This window comes from Osmerus eperlanus, chromosome 6, assembly GCF_963692335.1.
Source record: "Osmerus eperlanus chromosome 6, fOsmEpe2.1, whole genome shotgun sequence".
In the NCBI taxonomy this organism is placed as follows: domain Eukaryota; kingdom Metazoa; phylum Chordata; class Actinopteri; order Osmeriformes; family Osmeridae; genus Osmerus; species Osmerus eperlanus.
In genome coordinates, this window is record NC_085023.1 from 2426338 (window position 1) to 2447279 (window position 20942).

At 45.5% G+C, this 20942-nt stretch overlaps 1 protein-coding gene across 1 annotated transcript in view; it reads right to left on the reverse strand.

Annotated features, from left to right (window-relative positions):
- Window positions 1-474: 474 nt before the first annotated feature.
- Window positions 475-20942, reverse strand: part of col21a1 (collagen, type XXI, alpha 1) — a 39025-nt gene continuing 18557 nt past the window's right edge. The window contains exons 13-29 of the mRNA XM_062462989.1: window positions 20130-20183; window positions 19884-19937; window positions 19636-19689; window positions 18944-18997; window positions 9880-9924; window positions 9377-9430; window positions 9235-9288; window positions 8270-8323; window positions 7882-7953; window positions 7038-7073; window positions 5924-5968; window positions 5464-5496; window positions 5064-5210; window positions 4842-4896; window positions 2520-2717; window positions 2326-2403; window positions 475-1642 (exon numbers count right to left, since the gene is read on the reverse strand). Of these exons, the coding sequence (XP_062318973.1) occupies window positions 1449-1642; window positions 2326-2403; window positions 2520-2717; window positions 4842-4896; window positions 5064-5210; window positions 5464-5496; window positions 5924-5968; window positions 7038-7073; window positions 7882-7953; window positions 8270-8323; window positions 9235-9288; window positions 9377-9430; window positions 9880-9924; window positions 18944-18997; window positions 19636-19689; window positions 19884-19937; window positions 20130-20183 (1281 nt within the window). The 3' untranslated portion in view covers window positions 475-1448. The remainder of the gene's footprint in view (window positions 1643-2325; window positions 2404-2519; window positions 2718-4841; window positions 4897-5063; window positions 5211-5463; window positions 5497-5923; window positions 5969-7037; window positions 7074-7881; window positions 7954-8269; window positions 8324-9234; window positions 9289-9376; window positions 9431-9879; window positions 9925-18943; window positions 18998-19635; window positions 19690-19883; window positions 19938-20129; window positions 20184-20942) is intronic.

Consider the following 20942-nt stretch of genomic DNA (forward strand, 5'->3'; position numbering starts at 1 on the left):
ACTATGAACCTAGTTCAGCGCTTCTCATACTTTTTCAGTAGATGCATTACCCCCCCCCCCCCTCCCACACACACACACACACACACACACACACACCTTATCCTCTCCCCCACTCAAACATATACACTTCTACCACCCCTAACGTTAACTTAATTTCAGCAATTCTTTAGGTTTACTATTTAGGCCTCCATAATAACGGATGTCCAGTCACGTGATCTGCTTTACAGAGTGTGTGTTGGGTGTGTGCTTGATGTGTGTGCAGCGCAACAGGTCCACATTTTATGGCCCTGTGCCAGTGTAGCTCCACAGCACCACCTAGTGCCGCATCTGTAAACAGCATGTCTCTCCTGGTCTCTCCTCGATCACTCATTTGCACATGCACACAAACACACACATGCACATGATAAAGTGTATATTAGTATTCTTCTTAAAAGGCCAATTTCAGTTACAAATAAATACAATGTTTACATCACAAATTGTAAAAAAGGGTTTAATGATAACAAAATTCATTACAAAAGTCACCTTAGCACAAAAATAACAAATAAAATTAGACACTGTAAAAAAAAAGAACTAGTTGACTCTGATGAAGCCCTTTGGTACACAGTAATTGTTCAATTTTATAAATAACAGCAAAAATACTTAGCTAATTATCATGAGCTGAAGGCATGTTACTGGCATATTGTATGCACTAATCAAATGATTTCCAGAGGGGGGAAGAGAGGTGTGGACTCGATTCATCGATGAACACAGCCAGCTCGCTGCTTCAGCTCTATGGCAAAGACAACAAGCTCACAGTTTAGCCCTGAAAGTTTTAAGATAATTCCACAGACATTGTTAAGGGCTAACATCTTTTGTTGAATAGCAGATCTAGTTTTTTAAAGCAATGCAAAGTTGCATAAATAAGTGAAAATGGACAACTGTAAAGAGATGAGTTGGAAGTGTAGAACGCGATGTTCAGAAGCTCCACCAGAGGGCAGTAGAGGCCAGGCCAGCGCATAGGCAGCCCTGCTCATACAGTAATTCTGTCTCTCTTAATAACTACTGCCGAATCTGCTTGAGACTCGATCTGAACAGCTCACATCTCTGATCACTGTTTGGCCCTAGAAGGAAGAAATGTTTAACAACGTTGTTTTAAAGCATAACTTAGCTCACACGAAAAACACTGTGAGATGAGGATATTACAATGTGAGGATGGGGGGGGGGGGGGCGAAGATGACTTATTCATAGAGAGAGAGAGAGAGATCATGTGACACACATGGTAATATACTTGCTACTGTATGTACACGTCGAGAGGTACTGTCTGTCTCCAGGACTGAGGAACACACTGAGAGGAGTGAGATCTTCCTGAGATTGGAAAGATTTTGCCGTTTGGGCATCGCCAAGCATGAAGAGGCCAGATCGGGGACTTGGACCGCACTGCACGTGTGTACCTGCCCGCCATCTTGCTTTCAATAGTTTGGTCCTTTCCTGAAGGGGTCTCGGTGCCTCACCATCATGGCTCTGTAACAGGTGGAGGGGTGGCAGGCGCCCGGCTGCCCAGCGGCCCCGGGGGGCCCTCTCTTCCCCTCTGCCCCGTCCAGGCCCGGGGGGCCAGGCCTCCCCGGGTGGCCTGGCTTGCTGTATCCCTGGGGGCCCATTGGCCCTGGGAGGGGAATGCAGACATGGCTGATGTAAACCGTCCAGCTGTACATTGGTGCAGATCGTAATAGTATGGGCTCATCTCAGAGAGCTTAGATACAAGAGACTGTGCTGTGCAATAATGCAGTTGAGATGTTGTTGTCGCACCATAGTTAAGATATTGTTTATTTGGCACCATGCCTGGTTACCTGAGATTTGACTCTTTTTGTACAGTCCGTGGTAAATACAGACTGTTCCATGACTCTGATCACCAGAATTCTGTTCCAACTATGCTCTTCTGATCCTTGATGTGCTGCTGCTAAACTTTCTACAGTATGAAGTACTTGTGTGTCGCTTTCATTTATGTTTTGTTTATACTTTAAATGTAATGTAAAACGTAGATGAAAAGGACTCAGGCAAAAGAAGTGCTGAGAGGCAGAAGTGAGTGAACGAAATACGACCAAATCTTTTTACATTCAATCATTTGGCCAACACTTTTATCCAGAGAGACATGCAGGTGTTGCATAGCGAGTGCAGCAGACAGATGGAAAGGGCACAGCTCTACAGCTCAGTGGTCAGAGCTGAGGAACAACCCAACACGCCACACGACCAGAGGTGGACCAGCTACCATCTCAGCCCCAAAGGCAACATGACGTCCGTCTGTTTGCTACGTAACGAACAGGGAGTCTGTCCTGCTAGCGTACACACCTGAAGGCCCTGGAAGCCCCTGGTCTCCCAACTCTGTTCTTCCTGGGTTCCCTCTGTCCCCCTTAACACCAGGGTCTCCTACACACAAAACAACAAACAAACAAACAGCTCTTACACAGGGATCCTGTGTAACCAACGACCTGTCTAAATCCCCTGGCACAAACGGAGGCCGTGCGAGGAGTAAACAGACGTACCTTTCAGGCCCCTTAACCCAGGCCGGCCAGGCAGGCCGGGGCGCCCAGGCTGGCCGCTGGAGCCAGGCAGGCCAGGGAACCCCCGGGAGCCCTGGGGCCCCAAGGGGCCGGTGGGGCCCGGGGCTCCCACCCTGCTGTGGCACTCCTCACAGCTCCTCTGCTGGTTCATGTTGCTAAGCACCAGGCTGGGGATCTCCGCTGGAGGGGCGGCATGGGGACATTCAGCACCACTGTGCTGCCCTGTGCTGTACTATCCTGTGCTGTGCTGTCCTGTCCTGTACTATTCTGTCCTGTACTGTACTGTACTATCCTGTCCTGTACTGTCCTGTACTATCCTGTCCTGTACTGTCCTGTCCTGTACTATTCTGTCCTGTACTGTACTATCCTGTCCTGTCCTGTCCTGTACTATCCTGTACTGTACTGTACTGTCCTGTACTGTACTGTCCTGTCCTGTACTGTACTATCCTGTCCTGTCCTGTACTGTCCTGTCCTGTCCTGTACTATCCTGTCCTGTCCTGTCCTGTACTGTACTGTACTGTACTATCCTGTCCTGTCCTGTACTGTCCTGTACTGTCCTGTACTGTCCTGTACTGTACTGTACTGTACTGTACTATCCTGTACTGTCCTGTCCTGTCCTGTCCTGTACTATCCTGTCCTGTACTGTACTGTACTATCCTGTCCTGTACTATCCTGTCCTGTACTGTACTATCCTGTACTGTACTATCCTGTCCTGTACTATCCTGTCCTGTGTTGTACTGTACTATCCTGTGCTGTACTGTACTATCCTGTCCTGTACTGTACTGTACTATCCTGTCCTGTACTATCCTTGTCCTGTGCTTTCCTGTCCTGTACTATCCTGTGCTGTACTGTACTATCCTGTCCTGTACTGTACTATCCTGTACTGTACTATCCTGTCCTGTCCTGTACTATCCTTGTTCTGTGCTGTCCTGTCCTGTACTATCCTGTGCTGTGCTGTACTGTACTATCCTGTCCTGTACTGTCCTGTCCTGTACTGTCCTGTACTATCCTGTGCTATCCTGTACTGTACTGTCCTGTCCTGTACTGTACTGTCCTGTTCTATCCTGTGCTGTGCTGTCCTGTACTGTCCTGTCCTGTACTGTCCTGTACTATCCTGTGCTGTACTGTCCTGTACTGTCCTGTACTGTCCTGTCCTGTACTGTCCTGTACTGTCCTGTACTATCCTGTGCTGTACTGTCCTGTACTGTCCTGTACTGTCCTGTACTGTACTGTACTGTAAGGTACTATCCTGTACTGTCCTGTCCTGTCCTGTACTATCCTGTCCTGTACTGTACTGTACTGTACTGTACTATCCTGTCCTGTACTGTACTGTACTGTACTGTACTATCCTGTGCTGTACTGTACTATCCTGTCCTGTACTGTACTATCCTGTACTGTACTATCCTGTCCTGTACTATCCTGTCATGTACTGTACTGTACTATCCTGTGCTGTACTGTACTATCCTGTCCTGTCCTGTACTGTACTGTACTATCCTGTCCTGTACTATCCTTGTCCTGTGCTTTCCTGTCCTGTACTATCCTGTGCTCTACTGTACTATCCTGTCCTGTACTGTACTATCCTGTACTGTACTATCATGTCCTGTCCTGTACTATCCTTGTTCTGTGCTGTCCTGTCCTGTACTATCCTGTGCTGTACTGTACTATCCTGTCCTGTACTGTCCTGTCCTGTACTGTCCTGTACTATCCTGTGCTATCCTGTACTGTACTGTCCTGTCCTGTACTGTACTGTCCTGTTCTATCCTGTGCTGTGCTGTCCTGTACTGTCCTGTCCTGTACTGTCCTGTACTATCCTGTGCTGTACTGTCCTGTACTGTCCTGTCCTGTACTGTCCTGTACTATCCTGTGCTGTACTGTACTGTCCTGTACTATCCTGTGCTGTACTGTACTGTCCTGTCCTGTACTGTCCTGTACTAGCCTGTGCTATCCTGTACTGTACTGTACTGTCCTGTACTGTACTGTCCTGTACTATCCTGTGCTATCCTGTACTGTACTGTCCTGTACTATCCTGTGCTGTACTATTCTGTCCTGCCCTGTCCTGTACTGTCCTGTACTATCCTGTGCTATCCTGTGCTATCCTGTGCTATCCTGTACTGTCCTGTGCTATCCTGTACTGTACTGTCCTGTGCTGTACTTTTGTACACCCAGCCTATCTTATGCTCTTCCTAACTACACACATTCAGATCCATATACATTTACTTGATTGACTGATATATTGGTTAGTTGATTGATGAACACACTGGCTGGTTGATGGATGAATGTGATGAGGTCCATGTTCATACTCACCTCGGAGCAGCTCTCTGCAGATCTGCTGAATGTGCGTCTCTGACATCTCCCTCCCCTGCAGAGGGGACAGTACTCACACACTACTGCATGTGTACTGCATGCATGGTTGTAGGTTTGATGTCTGGTTGTCTGTGTGTGTGTGTGTGTGTGTGTGTGGAGGTATATACTGGTATATGTGTCTGTTGTAGTGTGCTGTCTCCTTCTCCACATGCGGGTACTCACTGGTCGTCCCTCTTGTCCAGGGACCCCCGGGAGCCCCGCGTCCCCGGCGTGTCCCCGGGGCCCGGAGGGACCTGTCTGGCCCGGCACCCCTGGCTGGCCCTGGTGGCCCCCTGGACCACGCTCCCCCGTTTCTCCCGAAGTCCCTTTCTGCAGCCACACAAGCCTGCGGTCAGTAAGCTCACACAGTGCAGCGTGCTAGCATAACAAACAGAGCCATGACAGGCCTCATTTTGGGAGGCGCACATTGGTTGATTTGAGGGAATTCAGGGGAACTTTAATGGAACATTAGGTCGTCATCAATTTTTATACACCATTTCTACTGTTTTTAAAGGCACTATAGGCCTATTATTTACATGATGGGTTTAGAGGCCCACTCAGTGACTTAAGTGTAAAAATGTACCTCTCCTTTTTGTCCAGATGGGCCAGAGGATCCCTGTAAAGGAACATCAGCACAAAAGAATGTAAAAGCAGACTAGATGAAAAAGTTGACAAAAGTAAAGTAAAACGCTGTTCGGATTAGAAACAGTCGAACATTGTGACGAAACACAAAACAACGTTTTCATCAAGAACATAAAATGAACACACATTGACATAGGGAACATTTTCCCTGCTCCCAAACTCTTTTGATTACATGTTATATATGGAACCATCTGCAACGTGGTCAGATCATTTTAACACACAAAGAAACCCAGTCACATCCCAGACCAGACAGCCAGTATGAAGAAACTATTCCAGGAGGATTCATTTTCACTATTTGTCTCATAGCATTAGAACAAAGACTTGCTTTGAAATGCTGGGTGTGGTACTAACGTGATAGATGTTGCCTTGTGCATGACACGTATGTCAGAAAGGGTACTTACTGGTGTCCCAGTTCTGCCATGTTCTCCTCTCTCCCCTTTCATCCCCTACAACAACAGGACATCAGGTTTGTTACAGACGACATGCAAGCCGGAAGCTGGGTCCGGTCTAACTGTATGCTAACATCACAGCTGTGGACGATTGTCATGAGATTCAACGAAGAATCCTAGTTTAGCGTCAAAGAAATACCCCTAAAAAATGACAAAACATAGGAAATGAAAAATCACATCTGTCATCTTTCCGTGACTTGGAATCAAGATGCTGCTCAACACAATTGTACTCTGACCAAACGATTGGTCTGGCCACGATTTGGAAGACGTTTGTAAACCAAATATCCGATTAGGCTACTATGCAAACTGCTGGCAGGCCTTCAACAATGGAAAACATAGCAGCAACTGTTCATGTTTTCCGAAGGCAATGGCTGGTGAGCAATTAAGGAAGGACAGGGTTTTGAAATGCGTTCAACAGTTAAACAAGCCCATGCAAAAGCTCAACCATATTTGTCAGTTAAAGTCAGAAATATGGCCAAATGATCAAACTGACTGAATGCTGGAAATATGTGGCATTCCATCTCAACTGACACAAGAATCGAATAAGTCCATCCACAGTGTGAGGTCATTGTCACCAGGCTTTTCATGTGGAGTATTTACACAAGTAAAATGATCAGGAACTCTTCTCCATCCCCTCTGGAGGCTCCACATTTCCTCTCCAGTGTTTTGATGGTTTCCATCCTATAATTACTTCTACTAGAGAACTGTAAACCAATTTCGAACAGTGTTCTTGTGCTTGAGTCCCTCATGTTAGAGCTGAATAGTGTTATCGTGCTTGAGTCCCTCATGTTAGAGCTGAACAGTGTTATTGTGCTTGAGTCCCTCATGTTAGAGCTGAATAGGGTTATCGTGCTTGAGTCCCTCATGTTAGAGCTGAAAAGTGTTATTGTGCTTGAGTCCCTCATGTTAGAGCTGAATAGGGTTATCGTGCTTGAGTCCCTCATGTTAGAGCTGAAAAGTGTTATTGTGCTTGAGTCCCTCATGTTAGAGCTGAATACAGTCAGGAGAGACAGGTCAGGAGAGACAGGTCAGGAGAGACAGGTCAGGAGAGACAGGTGACAGGTACCTCTCCCCCACTCCCACCAGGGTCTCCCCTCTGCCCCTGGAGAAACAAAGAAGACACTGTGAAAACATGAAGCATGGTAAATGAACATCATCCTCAAACCCCACTAGCCTACCCACTGTAAACATCATCCTCAAACCCCACTAGTCTACCCACTGTAAACATCAACCTCAAACCCCACTAGTCTACCTCTTCCGCTAGCTGATTTACTGTGCAAAAAAAACTATTAATTTTCAAGATCAAATTCGATATATTGAAAAGACATGGCAAGCAGTAGTGTTCCTAAGAATGGAACATTAAAGCATGTTAGTCAGTAGTGGAGTGGCAATAAACTATAAATACCAGTAAGGATAAATGATCTGGTTTTAACTGGATTCTATTAACCCTACCAGTAAGGCAAAGCCTCTAAGCAATTCATTATTTTCATCTTGTGAATGAGCTGCTTGTTTGCCGGAGTATGAATTATTAAACGTTAATGGAGGTAAATATGGGAAAACAGCTCACCGTTTAAAGTAAGAATCTGGCTTCTTAAAAGTTATTCGAAATGCAGTGTCAGTGCTTTTCCTCTCATTAAAAAACAACTACATGTGATCAGGGGTGGAAATACAATCCATGTTTATCTCCAAACAATGAATCCCTGGTCAACCGCACTCCCATAATACACCAGCAGCATGATTCCACGTGATTTCACACCAAGAAGGAAACAACGCTCAGTCCCTTAACTACGAAACAAGACCGGTCACCACGCCCAGCCCCTAGGTGGTGCAGCACCGGGTGACCCCAGCAAGCCCCCGGGTGACCCCCCAGCCGTACACACACAGCTGTGGCAGAGCAGCGTGTGCCGTACCTTGTGTCCCTGTAGGCCGGGCATGCCAGGGTGCCCCGGCTGGCCTGGCGTCGCTGGCTCTCCTGGCTTGCCCTTCAACGAAACAAGTGCACACCCTCACGAGATGTAAGCACACGTGTTTGTTCTGAAGACACATGGGTGTTCTGAAGGTGTTTCTTTAACCGAAACGAAACTTTGCGTCACCAGTGTCAAGTTTGTTTTCCTTTCAGCTTCCTAAACTGAAGCTGTATAAATATCATGTTGTGTTACCGAATGAAAGAACATGGATATTACACTGTAACCATAAATCCAGTGCATTAATAAACTGACATAATATATACTTTACCTTACATAAAATAGACAATATATGATATGATATAATATCTATATGAAAATGTGACTTGTTTACCTCTGGTCCAGGGGGTCCTGGGGTTCCTGGCTGTCCACTGTCACCGTGGTTACCCTTGCACAGGAACACAGAGGAGGTTGGTGTGTGAAGATAGCGAGAAAGTCATGAAATTGAGTCATGATTATTTGTTTATGTTCCCTGCACTTAACCTTTCACTACTCTAATTGCATATGGTAATATTTCACTTGGCATGAGGTTTAGAGGAATATGCAGATTGAGAGCAGAGCAACAGCATGTACACATCTGAGACCCACTATTCCAACACGAACGTTCTTTCCAACACTCGACCGTTTGAAACTGGTCGTTGAAGGGGAAAAACACAGCACACACATCCATTAACTACTATTTCACTCCTGTGCCATTAACCAACACACACTGGCTCTGTCTCACTGGCACGAAAGCTAATGAAAAGTGATTGGGAGACAGGGAGTCCAGACCATAGCAGGCCAGAGCTCTTTCATGTCCACCCAAGGTTCCACTGACGGAGGCAGCCTTAGTCCTGGACCACCACTTCAGCTGGCGTCTCCAGGATGCTCATGAGATTGTAACATATTTAGCCCAAAGTTATTTTTATGTGTAGAAAATGCTGACCAGAGTAGAGCTACTCGCATCTATGACGTTCTCTCGTTTGAGGGCTTGCGATGCTTTACAAGTGCTGTGTGGCCGTCGCTGACTGACTGTCTCTGGTGGTGGGTTTAGAGTGCTGCAGGATGCCAGTACAGACACGCTCTGACGACACCACCCATCTGGATACTGGGTGTGTCTGTAGTTCAGTCAAGACACTCACGTGATTTATTTCACCATTTATTCATACACATGACAAATGGTTTAACATTGGCGGAATGGATGTACATGGGGAAGCGCTCCCTGCCTTCACTGCAGCATGCATGACATGAGGCAGGGAGCAACGGTATCAAATGAGAAAATGTTGTGGTTATATATATGAGTGTATAAATGTGAATTACTTTCGGTCCAGTTTGTCCAGAAGGTCCAGGAACCCCAGGAAACCCAAGATCACCCTGGGGAACACATAACATCTCTTACTTCTAGAGTCGTATCGTGACAGTATCTGATACACTGACGTGAGTGCAGCACCAGAATACTTACAGGCATTCCAACTGACCCTTTAGAGCCCCTTATTCCTGGTAAACCAGCTTCTCCCTGGAATCAACCACAAACCACAACCATCCCAAACATGCTCCCCTTAACATAACATCACATTAATTTCATTTGAACACAAAGCAACATACAAACAGTGTGCCCACAGTGAGTACAGCAGGTAGTTAAAGGCCGTGAGTGCATAGTTCTAACAATAAGCCTCTACAATGAACAGCAAACTGAGTAAAATAAATGTTTGATCATTTTTTTTAAAGCCTTTGTTCATGGCGTGATGATCTCTGTCAGGAAATTTGACGTGGTTTTACCGACACAGCTAGCGCTGACATTGAGCACGGTTCATGTGAGGACACCCTTTCCTACAATACTAAAATCGACTCGCTAAATATGCCGACAGCGAGTTCTGGCTTTAAGTGTCCCTTCCCAATTGTCATTGTGTGACCATGTGTGGTCGTGGACAGGAGGACAGGAGGACAGGAGGAACGGGAACTCACCTTATATCCCGTAGCACCTGCTGCTCCAGGTTGACCAGGCATACCCTGACACACAGGTACAAACACAGGATATGCATGACAGGATGGATGGATGAAAGGAAAAAGGATATGTGGATGCACAAGGAGATATATAGATGGACGGACAGACAGATACATAGATAGCTTTTACATGACTTCACTGGGCAGAGTAGTCAAGATGGCATATCCTTATTTAAAATAACAGCCTGGCAACAGACAAAAGGCCTGCTGTAGAGATGGACGCTGGGACGAGACACGTGGAGAAGCGGTAGGGTGAAGTGGAGAGCACACGGCCGGCTCAGGCCTGACGTACAGACCCAGAAAGTCCTCCCCCTTAGAGGGGCTCAGGCCTGACGTACAGACCCAGAAAGTCCTCCCCCTTAGAGGGGCTAAGGCCTGACGTACAGACCCAGAAAGTCCTCCCCCTTAGAGGGGCTCAGGCCTGACGTACAGACCCAGAAAGTCCTCCCCCTTAGAGGGGCTCAGGCCTGACGTACAGACCCAGAAAGTCCTCCCCCTCAGAGGGGCTCAGGCCTGACGTACAGACCCAGAAAGTCCTCCCCCTTAGAGGGGCTCAGGCCTGACGTACAGACCCAGAAAGTCCTCCCCCTTAGAGGGGCTCAGGCCTGACGTACAGACCCAGAAAGTCCTCCCCCTTAGAGGGGCTCAGGCCTGACGTACAGACCCAGAAAGTCCTCCCCCTTAGAGGGGCTCAGGCCTGACGTACAGACCCAGAAAGTCCTCCCCCTTAGAGGGGCTCAGGCCTGACGTACAGACCCAGAAAGTCCTCCCCCTTAGAGGGGCTCAGGCCTGACGTACAGACCCAGAAAGTCCTCCCCCTTAGAGGGGCTCAGGCCTGACGTACAGACCCAGAAAGTCCTCCCCCTTAGAGGGGCTCAGGCCTGACGTACAGACCCAGAAAGTCCTCCCCCTCAGAGGATCTAATGCAGCTACCATACAGCTGCACACGACACAGGAAGGGACGCTTTGGTTTTCCCTCCGCTGGTTTAATCACAGATGAGATGACCGTCTCCAGACCCTCTCCGGCTTTATCGGCCAGCGGTTTTAATGGCTTTTACAGGATGTTGTTAAAACAAACGTGAATACCTCTGTAATGCAGAGAGCAGTGGGTCTGCGAGGTAGCATTGGGTATCACAACAGGCAGGAAGACAGGGACTTAGACATGATTGTCGAAACGATACATCGGAGAGACCAATGCAAATAGCAGCATGCACTCGAGGTTAACCCGTTGTTAGCCTTATGACGGTGTGGACAGGGATGTCCAAAAGACTTCCAGACAGTAATAATCAAACATACTGTGAGGAAATGGTTTTAATCATGCAAAAAAACAATATTTGATAGGTTGTAAATTGTATGCTAACATCTACATAACTGATGGACATGGAAGAAAAGCCCACTTGGGAGTGAGCCGTCATAAAGTATTGTACCTCAAAGCTATAAAAGCAACTTAATGTGTTCCAACTTAGAATGTTAAAGAAAGATATTCTCTACATGGCTGTGAGTTTGAACTTTAATTGAAAACAGCGTAAGGTGTTTCAAACGCCTGTAGGTGAATTCCATGAGTTATATAGATAAATTCAATTTCCATGACAGCTTGCCCATTTCTTTATGTAGCCATGACAATAACTCAGTTCCTAACAAGAACCATGTGTTAAGAGAACAAAACTAAGTTATTTGTACAGAACAACGAAATAATGACTTTTGCAAAGAAGTATACCAAATATATCGGATCATTTGTAACAGCATAACCTAACTTAATGTACCAGTGAATAATGAGGCTTGTGTTCACTGTATGCCAAGGGCAGCCATTCATATCCTGTTTTGACAGAACCACAGCAATGCTCATTTTCAGTTCGAGGTCTGATCTACGTGCCGACCTGTTTAAAAACATTTCCTCCGTGTCAAAAGCACGCTACAGAAGCTTCACCTCGAGCACTGTCCAACCGTGTTCCTAGATGAGCCTGTGGGAGGTGGGCCTCGAGGATCTCTCCTCCTGATCTCACTTCCTGATCTCCCCTCGCCCTCTGGCTACTCAGCCTGTCTCTCCAGCACAGCTTCATGTTCTGCAACTGTCTTCTCCGCACCTCATGGGGTATTATTTGTTTGTTTGGTGCTAATATGCTCCCCTTGGGACCACAAAGGAACCAAATGTGTTTGTGAATGTACAGTTGAGTAAATAAACCGTTTCTAATTGTCGAGCATTTCCAACAAAACTACCTTGAAATAACTCTTGAGTGGGGTTTTCATGATAAGCGGGTGCAGATGTTTGGCTCAGGCCCGCTCAGGCAGTATCTTGAGGGGATTGTAAAAGAACATGGAAACATGTTGCAAAATAACAGACCCTCAGATGCTGCAGAGACATAAAAAGCCATTCCCATGACAATATTCTTCATCAAAGCGCAAGAGGTTGCATCACTTAACAGATAACAGGAGAAGTAGCCGCCTACAAACACAAAGAAACCCTCTGGTCATGTACAGTGAGCCACAAAAGCCAGTGAGGGAGAGTCATTTAACTTTCATAAGACCACTGAATGATAGATGCGATGCTGAAACATGTGAAGTCAATAAGATGGTATTAAACCACTGAAGGATACTGATCCTCAAAGTGGAAGGAATGCCTCAACGACCCTTTGAAGGGCTCCGTCTAAACAGACAACATGATCTCGTTCTTACCACTGCAGTCACTTAATCATCCTCAGACTCACATTAGCTTAGCACTAAGCTACATCCATGCAAGCCTTTGCCGTGACATCCCCAGTGAGATGTGGCTTTCGATCAGCGTGGGCACGTCGACAGTTGATCCCATCGGTCTGTCAACAGACCAGCTACTAGCTTTGGAGGGTTTCACCGTAGCAAAGACTGTAAAGCTGCTCTGACACAGCTGACTGAATGCTCTGGCAGGCCAACACGGCTCACGGCCGTGTGGAGGTCTGACTCATCCTTCGTAGCGTGGTCCCGTTGCTGAACGTCAGATGTGGCCAAATCGTAAGCTCTGGAGAGATCAGTGGGATAGCCCCGGTTGAACTACTTTCTCCTCCTGAGCAGTTTGTTTCCTGTACCCAGAAGACCGCAGCTTTCATTCAAAGAAAGCACTTCACTGCATTACATTAGGAATGATCCGTTCATCCCCGTTACGCAATAGAGCCGTCTTGGAAGAGCGCTGGTGGGGAACTCCCAGCCTGTCGGCTCTCTGTCAAGGGTGCTATCCTCCTCTGTGCTGACTATCCACCGCAGCCTCACCCACCCCTGAGACCTGGGCACCGTCACTGCACGTATACCTTGACGGAAGTTGAGGAGCTATTTGTAGAGTTCAGGACAGTATCCTGTTTCAATAGAAAGCCAAGCACACTTCGATAAACGGTACTTAAGAAAGACTTGTACTCGCTGTGAGTTAAATTATTGTTGCTTGCTTTCCTCCAGGTACACTCTAGCACTTTCGAGGATCATGTTGTTTAATTGGGTGTGCTCAAGCCTTCGGCGAGAGCACAACCTTTGTTCTCTCACATATATATTTGTGAGAATTCTCACTATTGCTTTTCAACTTCTCAGTTCTTCCGCCGTTTTTTGGCCTTTAACTCGTTCTGCATACTTTAACCGATTCCTACAACTTTTGTATCAAAACGTTCAGCTCTTTCAGGAGATGATGGCTATGACTTTTGGTATTTCTCACTTTTATACTTTTTAAGACATTAAGGTTTTTGTGCAAATTATTCTCCCATTAAAAGTAATGGTAAATCCTTTCAAATCATTAAAAAGCTTCCTCCTCTTTCAAACGTAACTACTTCAGCTTACTTTCAGCTAGAGACACCATTCAACCTTTAAAATGTTCACAAGACATTCAGCTATTCCCAAATGATTCAGCTTTTTCAAATGTTCAACCAATTTTGAATTATGACAGTTTGAAATACATTAAAATGTTTGCTCCTTCTTGATTTTTATGAATGAGCAGCAAGCAGAGTGGCACACTCTGCTTGCTGCTCTTTTTCTGATATTCAACTAATTTGTCAAACAAATTCCTCTAACGTTCATATAGTTTAACTTACAGAAACAAGTTATACCTTAAAATGTAGATAAAATTGTCCTCTTTCAGACAATGTAACTACTAAAGAGCTCACATTTACAGATTTTCAGCTATGAGCCTTGAAGCGAGAGCAGCCTTTCAAATTCTCTCACTAACTTCAATGGAGAGGTGAGTAAAATCAGTCAGAGAAAGCAAGAAGGAACAAGATTTTGAAACTGCCGATAGAGTCGTATTTCTGACCGCACAGACATATAAAGGATATCTCTGGTTTCGGCAGAGTCTTGGGTCTCGGAAAATATCCTTATATTTTGGATTGGACGTATAGTTTTGCGTCTAGGTCAACTTGTTTGAGGTGTGGATGCTAGGTAAATGTTCGTTTTTCTCTCTGCCTAGCTCGTTAGCTATCACAGCTGCGCCATCACCGTGGCAACCAAACAAACACGCACCAGGAAAGCAAAAGGAACACGTTTTTGAAACTGCAGGTAGAGTCGTATTTCTGACTGCACAGACATATAAAGAATATCTCTGGTTTCGGCAAAGTCTTGGGTCTCGGAAAATATCCTTAGATTTTGGATTGGACGTACAGTTTTGCGTCTAGGTTAACTTGTTTGAGGTGTGGATTGTAGCTACATTTCTCTTATTCTCTGCCCTCAGCGCGTTAGCAATCATAGCTACACCATCACCGTGGCATCGACAGACACGCACCACTCAGTCTCTCACACAGGTGATTGGTACGTTTACTTGACCATGAGAAACACGATTACTAGCAATTGTCGGTTTATGCCAATAATACGATTACTCCGTTTACATGTGTAATTAGTTATGCGATTACTCAATAAACACGTCTACATGATTCTTTTTTATTAATCGTTGTATGCTCCACGGACAAAACTTGCACCAACATCCTTCTGCAACAAAGTGTCGCCGTGTCTTCCTGTATCGGCTCTACTGCTGTATGTTTCATTCCATCAACACATTGAATCCAACTAAGAAAGCCGAGTAAACGCATAGGCTACATCTGCTACTGCTAATACTATCCCAACTATAATTTAATCTGTTAAAACGATAATATTCTTGTTATGACTAGCTAGCCTACTTCTTCTTCTGTTTAACAGTTCAGCTTTCAGCTTCTCCCACATTGTAGGCTATTTTAGCTCTTAGCTTTGTTAAGATGATGCAGTTCAGCTTCCACACTGCCTCTTTTGTGTGACTCACACATTTTTGAAATTCATTTCAGCTTGCGGGTATTTTCTCACTTTTATACTTTTTAAAATATTAAGGTTTTTGTGCAAATTATTCTCCCTTTAAAAGTAATGGTAAATCCTTTCAAATCATTGTTGGAATGCTGCTCCAGTCCCTTTCAAAAATACCTTTCGGTTGCTTTGAAGCTTCAGCTTATAACTTTCTACTAAATTTTCACTATTTTCAGCTTTTTTAGCATGGTCAGCTATCCCCATTCAGGTTTTCAGCATTCTCACTGCTGTTTCGCAGGAACAGCCGTTTCTAGTTATTTATTTATTTTCGCCCCCCTAAAACTCAGTCAATATTTGGCCTACATACACAACGGCGGTGTCAAAAGGTTCGTCTTGGTAGCGATTGCGTTGCTTCTATTGGAATTTACGTTCCGTTGCATGGTTTGGGCTTAAGTTAAGTTTTTGTGGCGAAAAGTGAAGCTAACGGTGGCTAATTTGCTAGCCAGTCACTGACGTTACTAACGTCACTACGTCACTAACGTCACGAAAACACGCGTGACTACCTGTAGCAGAACATTCGTTTCGCATCTGTTAACTTGGGGGATAGCTAGGCTAACTATAGCTTTACTGCAAGGCAGCTGCAGAAACGCCACAAGCAAAGAGGCCAGGGTGATAACTATTTACTCATTTTACTTTGTGATATGACACACAATTGTGATGTGTAATGTACAATATTAGCTGATATTATTAAGGAAGTAAGCCCACATCTACTTTCGGAAAAGGTAGTCTACTATTTCACTGAAATATTAGCATCATGACATTAGCCTCTGTTGCCCGGGAAACACATACTACAGTGGTCTATGATGTATCTGTTTTCAATCGTTAAAATAAACATTCCTCACATATACATTTTCGTTGTAGGATTTATTATGACATTAGATTACAAGTAAACGATTTGTGGGTGAAATTATCATTACCTGTGGTTTCAATCCAGTGTATCACTGCAACGCTGTAGCCTACGCGAGACACACGACAAAAACATCTAACATACACAGCTGTTTAGGAAGTCAAACGGCGACAGAACATGTTCGGCACTCCCCTTACTTAAATCAAAAGTCTATCTAACTACTAACCTGAACTTCATTGCCACAGCCTAAACTTTGTCAATCTGTTCATGAAAATAATTAATTTCAGCCTAAACCGTACAACGGAACGTTGAATCCAATTCAACCGACGCAATCGCTACCAAGACGAACACAGCAGTAGTCTAGTACTGTACCGTAGTAGTACAATTTACCGGGGAAGCTTCTCCACACAGGGCTATATCGCACTTGGCGTTGTTACTGACAATGATCGTGAGCCAGTGAGCTTTTTATGAAAGCGATTTTCCACTAAATAAATGTCAAGCTTATTTACGTTTTTGAGGGCATATTTTCAGTTAGCAGATGGTACTGTTTGAATCGCGATTCCATCTTCTACTGCCGGTAACGTCGTAGAATAATCTTCAGAGGGGGTTCTTTATTCATGAATGAATGCAATATGAGTAGGCTAAATTCCTTAAAATATCACGAGAAGGGAAAAACTTAAAAGGACGTTTAAGTCATAGAGATTAGGTCAATTTTTACACCGGTCTGCCAAATTTATTCGTTTTGATTCAACGATGAGGCTGCCTCTTGCAGGGGAAATGAGAAGACATCTATTTCATTCTACACTTCACTCGTATTTTCAGTTGTAAATGAGCCGCAAAAAAATGCTTTTAAATCTATGTAATCTTTATAAATAATAAGTATGCATTTTTATATAAAATATACAGAAATATCAGTTGTAAAAATGTCATTCAAAAATGGACCCCTGTGCAACCGACGCAAGCAAGCACACCCTACAATTTCCCCAGAAATTGTACCCTCTCTAGTTGTAACTTGTTTCACTACATGCTACTCTGGTCCTACCCATTGGCACTTATTTGCTTTTCACAATGTATGCTTCATGTTTTGGTTACCCGCAATGTTTTTGGGGCTATCTCGTTGTTTATGATCATTGACCTATGCACTTTTTGTAAAGCTCTTTCTTGTAAGTGGCTTTGGATAAAAGCGTGTGATAAACGAATAAATGTTAAAGTAAACATGACAAGGGCATGGTTATGCTCAACCATGACATGGACAACTAGACAGACTACGGAGGGGGGGTGGGAGCTGGTGAGACCAGACAGAGACATAGACTGCTGATGTTCACTGCTGGTGAGACCAGACAGAGACATAGACTGCTGATGGTCACTGCTGGTGAGACCAGACAGAGACATAGACGGCTGATGGTCACTGCTGGTGAGACCAGACAGAGACATAGACTGCTGATGTTCACTGCTGGTGAGACCAGACAGAGACATAGACTGCTGATGGTCACTGCTGGTGAGACCAGACAGAGACATAGACTGCTGAAGGTCACTGCTGGTGAGACCAGACAGAGACATAGACTGCTGATGGTCACTGCTGGTGAGACCAGACAGAGACATAGACTGCTGATGGTCACTGCTGGTGAGACCAGACAGAGACATAGACTGCTGATGGTCACTGCTGGTGAGACCAGACAGAGACATAGACTGCTGATGGTCACTGCTGGTGAGACCAGACAGAGACATAGACTGCTGATGGTCACTGCTGGTGAGACCAGACAGAGACATAGACTGCTGATGGTCACTGCTGGTGAGACCAGACAGAGACATAGACTGCTGATGGTCACTGCTGGTGAGACCAGACAGACATAGACTGCTGATGGTCACTGCTGGTGAGACCAGACAGAGACATAGACTGCTGATGGTCACTGCTGGTGAGACCAGACAGAGACATAGACTGCTGATGTTCACTGCTGGTGAGACCAGACAGAGACATAGACTGCTGATGGTCACTGCTGGTGAGACCAGACAGAGACATAGACGGCTGATGGTCACTGCTGGTGAGACCAGACAGAGACATAGACTGCTGATGGTCACTGCTGGTGAGACCAGACAGAGATAGACTGCTGATGGTCACTGCTGGTGAGACCAGACAGAGATAGACTGCTGATGGTCACTGCTGGTGAGACCAGACAGAGACATAGACTGCTGATGGTCACTGCTCGTGAGACCAGACAGAGACATAGACTGCTGATGGTCACTGCTGGTGAGACCAGACAGAGACATAGACTGCTGATGGTCACTGCTGGTGAGACCAGACAGAGATAGACTGCTGATGGTCACTGCTGGTGAGACCAGACAGAGACATAGACTGCTGATGGTCACTGCTGGTGAGACCAGACAGAGATAGACTGCTGATGGTCACTGCTGGTGAGACCAGACAGAGACATAGACTGCTGATGGTCACTGCTGGTGAGACCAGACAGAGACATAGACTGCTGATGGTCACTGCTGGTGAGACCAGACAGAGACATAGACTGCTGATGGTCACTGCTGGTGAGACCAGACAGAGACATAGACTGCTGATGGTCACTGCTGGTGAGACCAGACAGAGACATAGACTGCTGATGGTCACTGCTGGTGAGACCAGACAGAGATAGACTGCTGATGGTCACTGCTGGTGAGACCAGACAGAGACATAGACTGCTGATGGTCACTGCTGGTGAGACCAGACAGAGACATAGACTGCTGATGGTCACTGCTGGTGAGACCAGACAGAGACATAGACTGCTGATGGTCACTGCTGGTGAGACCAGACAGAGACATAGACTGCTGATGGTCACTGCTGGTGAGACCAGACAGAGATAGACTGCTGATGGTCACTGCCGTTTGGAAGAGATGACCGTCAAGTCAAGTACTCACCGGATGCCCTTCTCTTCCGTCCTGACCAGGGGTGCCCATGACCCCTGCGTCACCCTGGCAACGAGGGCAAACGATGATTACGTTAGCTTCAGTCAGAAAACATTGTGATCATGCTAGACATTTTTACGTTCCTTATTACCAGGATAGTTGGAAAGAGAAGCTACTAAGGTTTGTCTGTTTTGCATCATCTCCTGTTGGCAATATCCACTGTATGATAAGTCTAGCTCAGGACAAGAAAGGAGTAACAGCAACTGACAGTCTAAACATGCTGTCTGTTCCTCCCCTACACCCTGTTTCCGTTGCAGAAACCGTTGTGAACATTCAAAGAGCAATTTATGTCCGTGACATGGAGAACGGAGCGCATTACACTGGATTTACGACACATTCATCCACCACCTAGATGGTGATGAACTGCTTTGAGTATAATGAGAACCATCTGTCGGAGCAGAATGTCTGGAAACTCTAAATTAGAGCTGAGCTGTGAAGAAATTCCCAGGAAACAATAGTGCTAACCTTACTACTAACAGCTTTCATATATTTCCACCGCTGGGTGACAGCCAGACTACTACAGTGTCCTAGGGTAGTCCTGTTGGAAGACAGAGGCCAAGCCAAACTTCTGGTTGGTTTTCTCAAGGTCCGTCTCCTCCCTGAGTGAGCGCCCTGTCCTAGGATTAGTCATAGCGAGAACAAACCTTCTGCCCGGTCCTCCCCGGGAGCCCATTCTTCCCATCTCTTCCAGGTAAACCCTGCGTGGAAACAACAGAAGAAGAAAACATCAGGCTCCATCCACCCATGAGTTCCCCCTCCTGTGACATCTCATATCGGGTCAAATCCTATTTCCAAATTCTGTGGAACAAGTTCCCCCTGTACGATGAAACCCACAAGAGGCCCCAAATGTTTGGTGACTTCAAACTCCTCGTGCCGGGCTGTGTATACGTACTGGTTCTCCTGCATACCCAGGTGTCCCAGGCAGGCCTTGGTTACCTTTCTCCCCCTATAGAAAGCCAACATGTTCACATGATTAAACACAACCTCAATTACCTAACAGACCAATAAACACAACATGTTGTTTAAAGAGCACTGCCAGACCTAGGATCTGGTCCTCCACTTGACTTGTACATTTTGAAATGCCTGTAAAATACTTACAAATACTAGTAAAATACTAATTAAAAAACTGCATTCTCACCGCCTGGCCATCCTTTCCTGGAAGCCCCGCCCCTCCAGGTAGGCCTGAGGCACCCTGGGAAACAAGGAAGTCTGTAGACATCACATCCTGTGGACAATATTACCCCCTTCCTGCTTCTCTGTCTGTAGACATCACTTCCTGTGGACATTACCCTCCTTCCTGCTTCTCTGATTGTAGACATCACTTCCTGTGGACAATGTTACCCAACTTCCTGCTTCTTTGGGGCCTACCAGTATATACAGTACAAACCTCATCCTGTAATGTTGTGGTCAGAGTCATTCGTAACAACTGCATCCTGGTAAACTCACAATGACATTAGTCAGACTGGATAGGAAGGTTAGTCTGTGGGCCTCAGGTAAAGGATACATCATGTTTTATGAAACAATGACTAGTTGTAAACTGCCTGTCCCCACCTCTAAGATAGTAAAACCTTGAGTTTCTGGATGAAGTCTTGATGATGCTTCTCTCACCTCATTCTGTGACTTCCTGTTGCTTGGTAGTCATACTGTATGTTGATAAGAAAGGCTCCAGGTGTGGTCTGATTGGTTGTTTTACAGATAATGGTTGGGCATAAAAGGGAATGTTGACCATAGTTCTCAAACTTATTTTCACCTCTGGTTTCTACTTGCTCTTTCTCTCTCTTTGAGAATCCTGTTTGTGTAGTTAGGATGTAAAATTGTATAACATGCCTGCCTTGTAATCGATTTATTTGTTCTTAAACATCACTTTAAATTTACTTAACTTTGACCATTCTTACTCTAATCGAACCCATCGAGTCAATGAACTGCAATTCCAGCATATTTGGTTGAATTT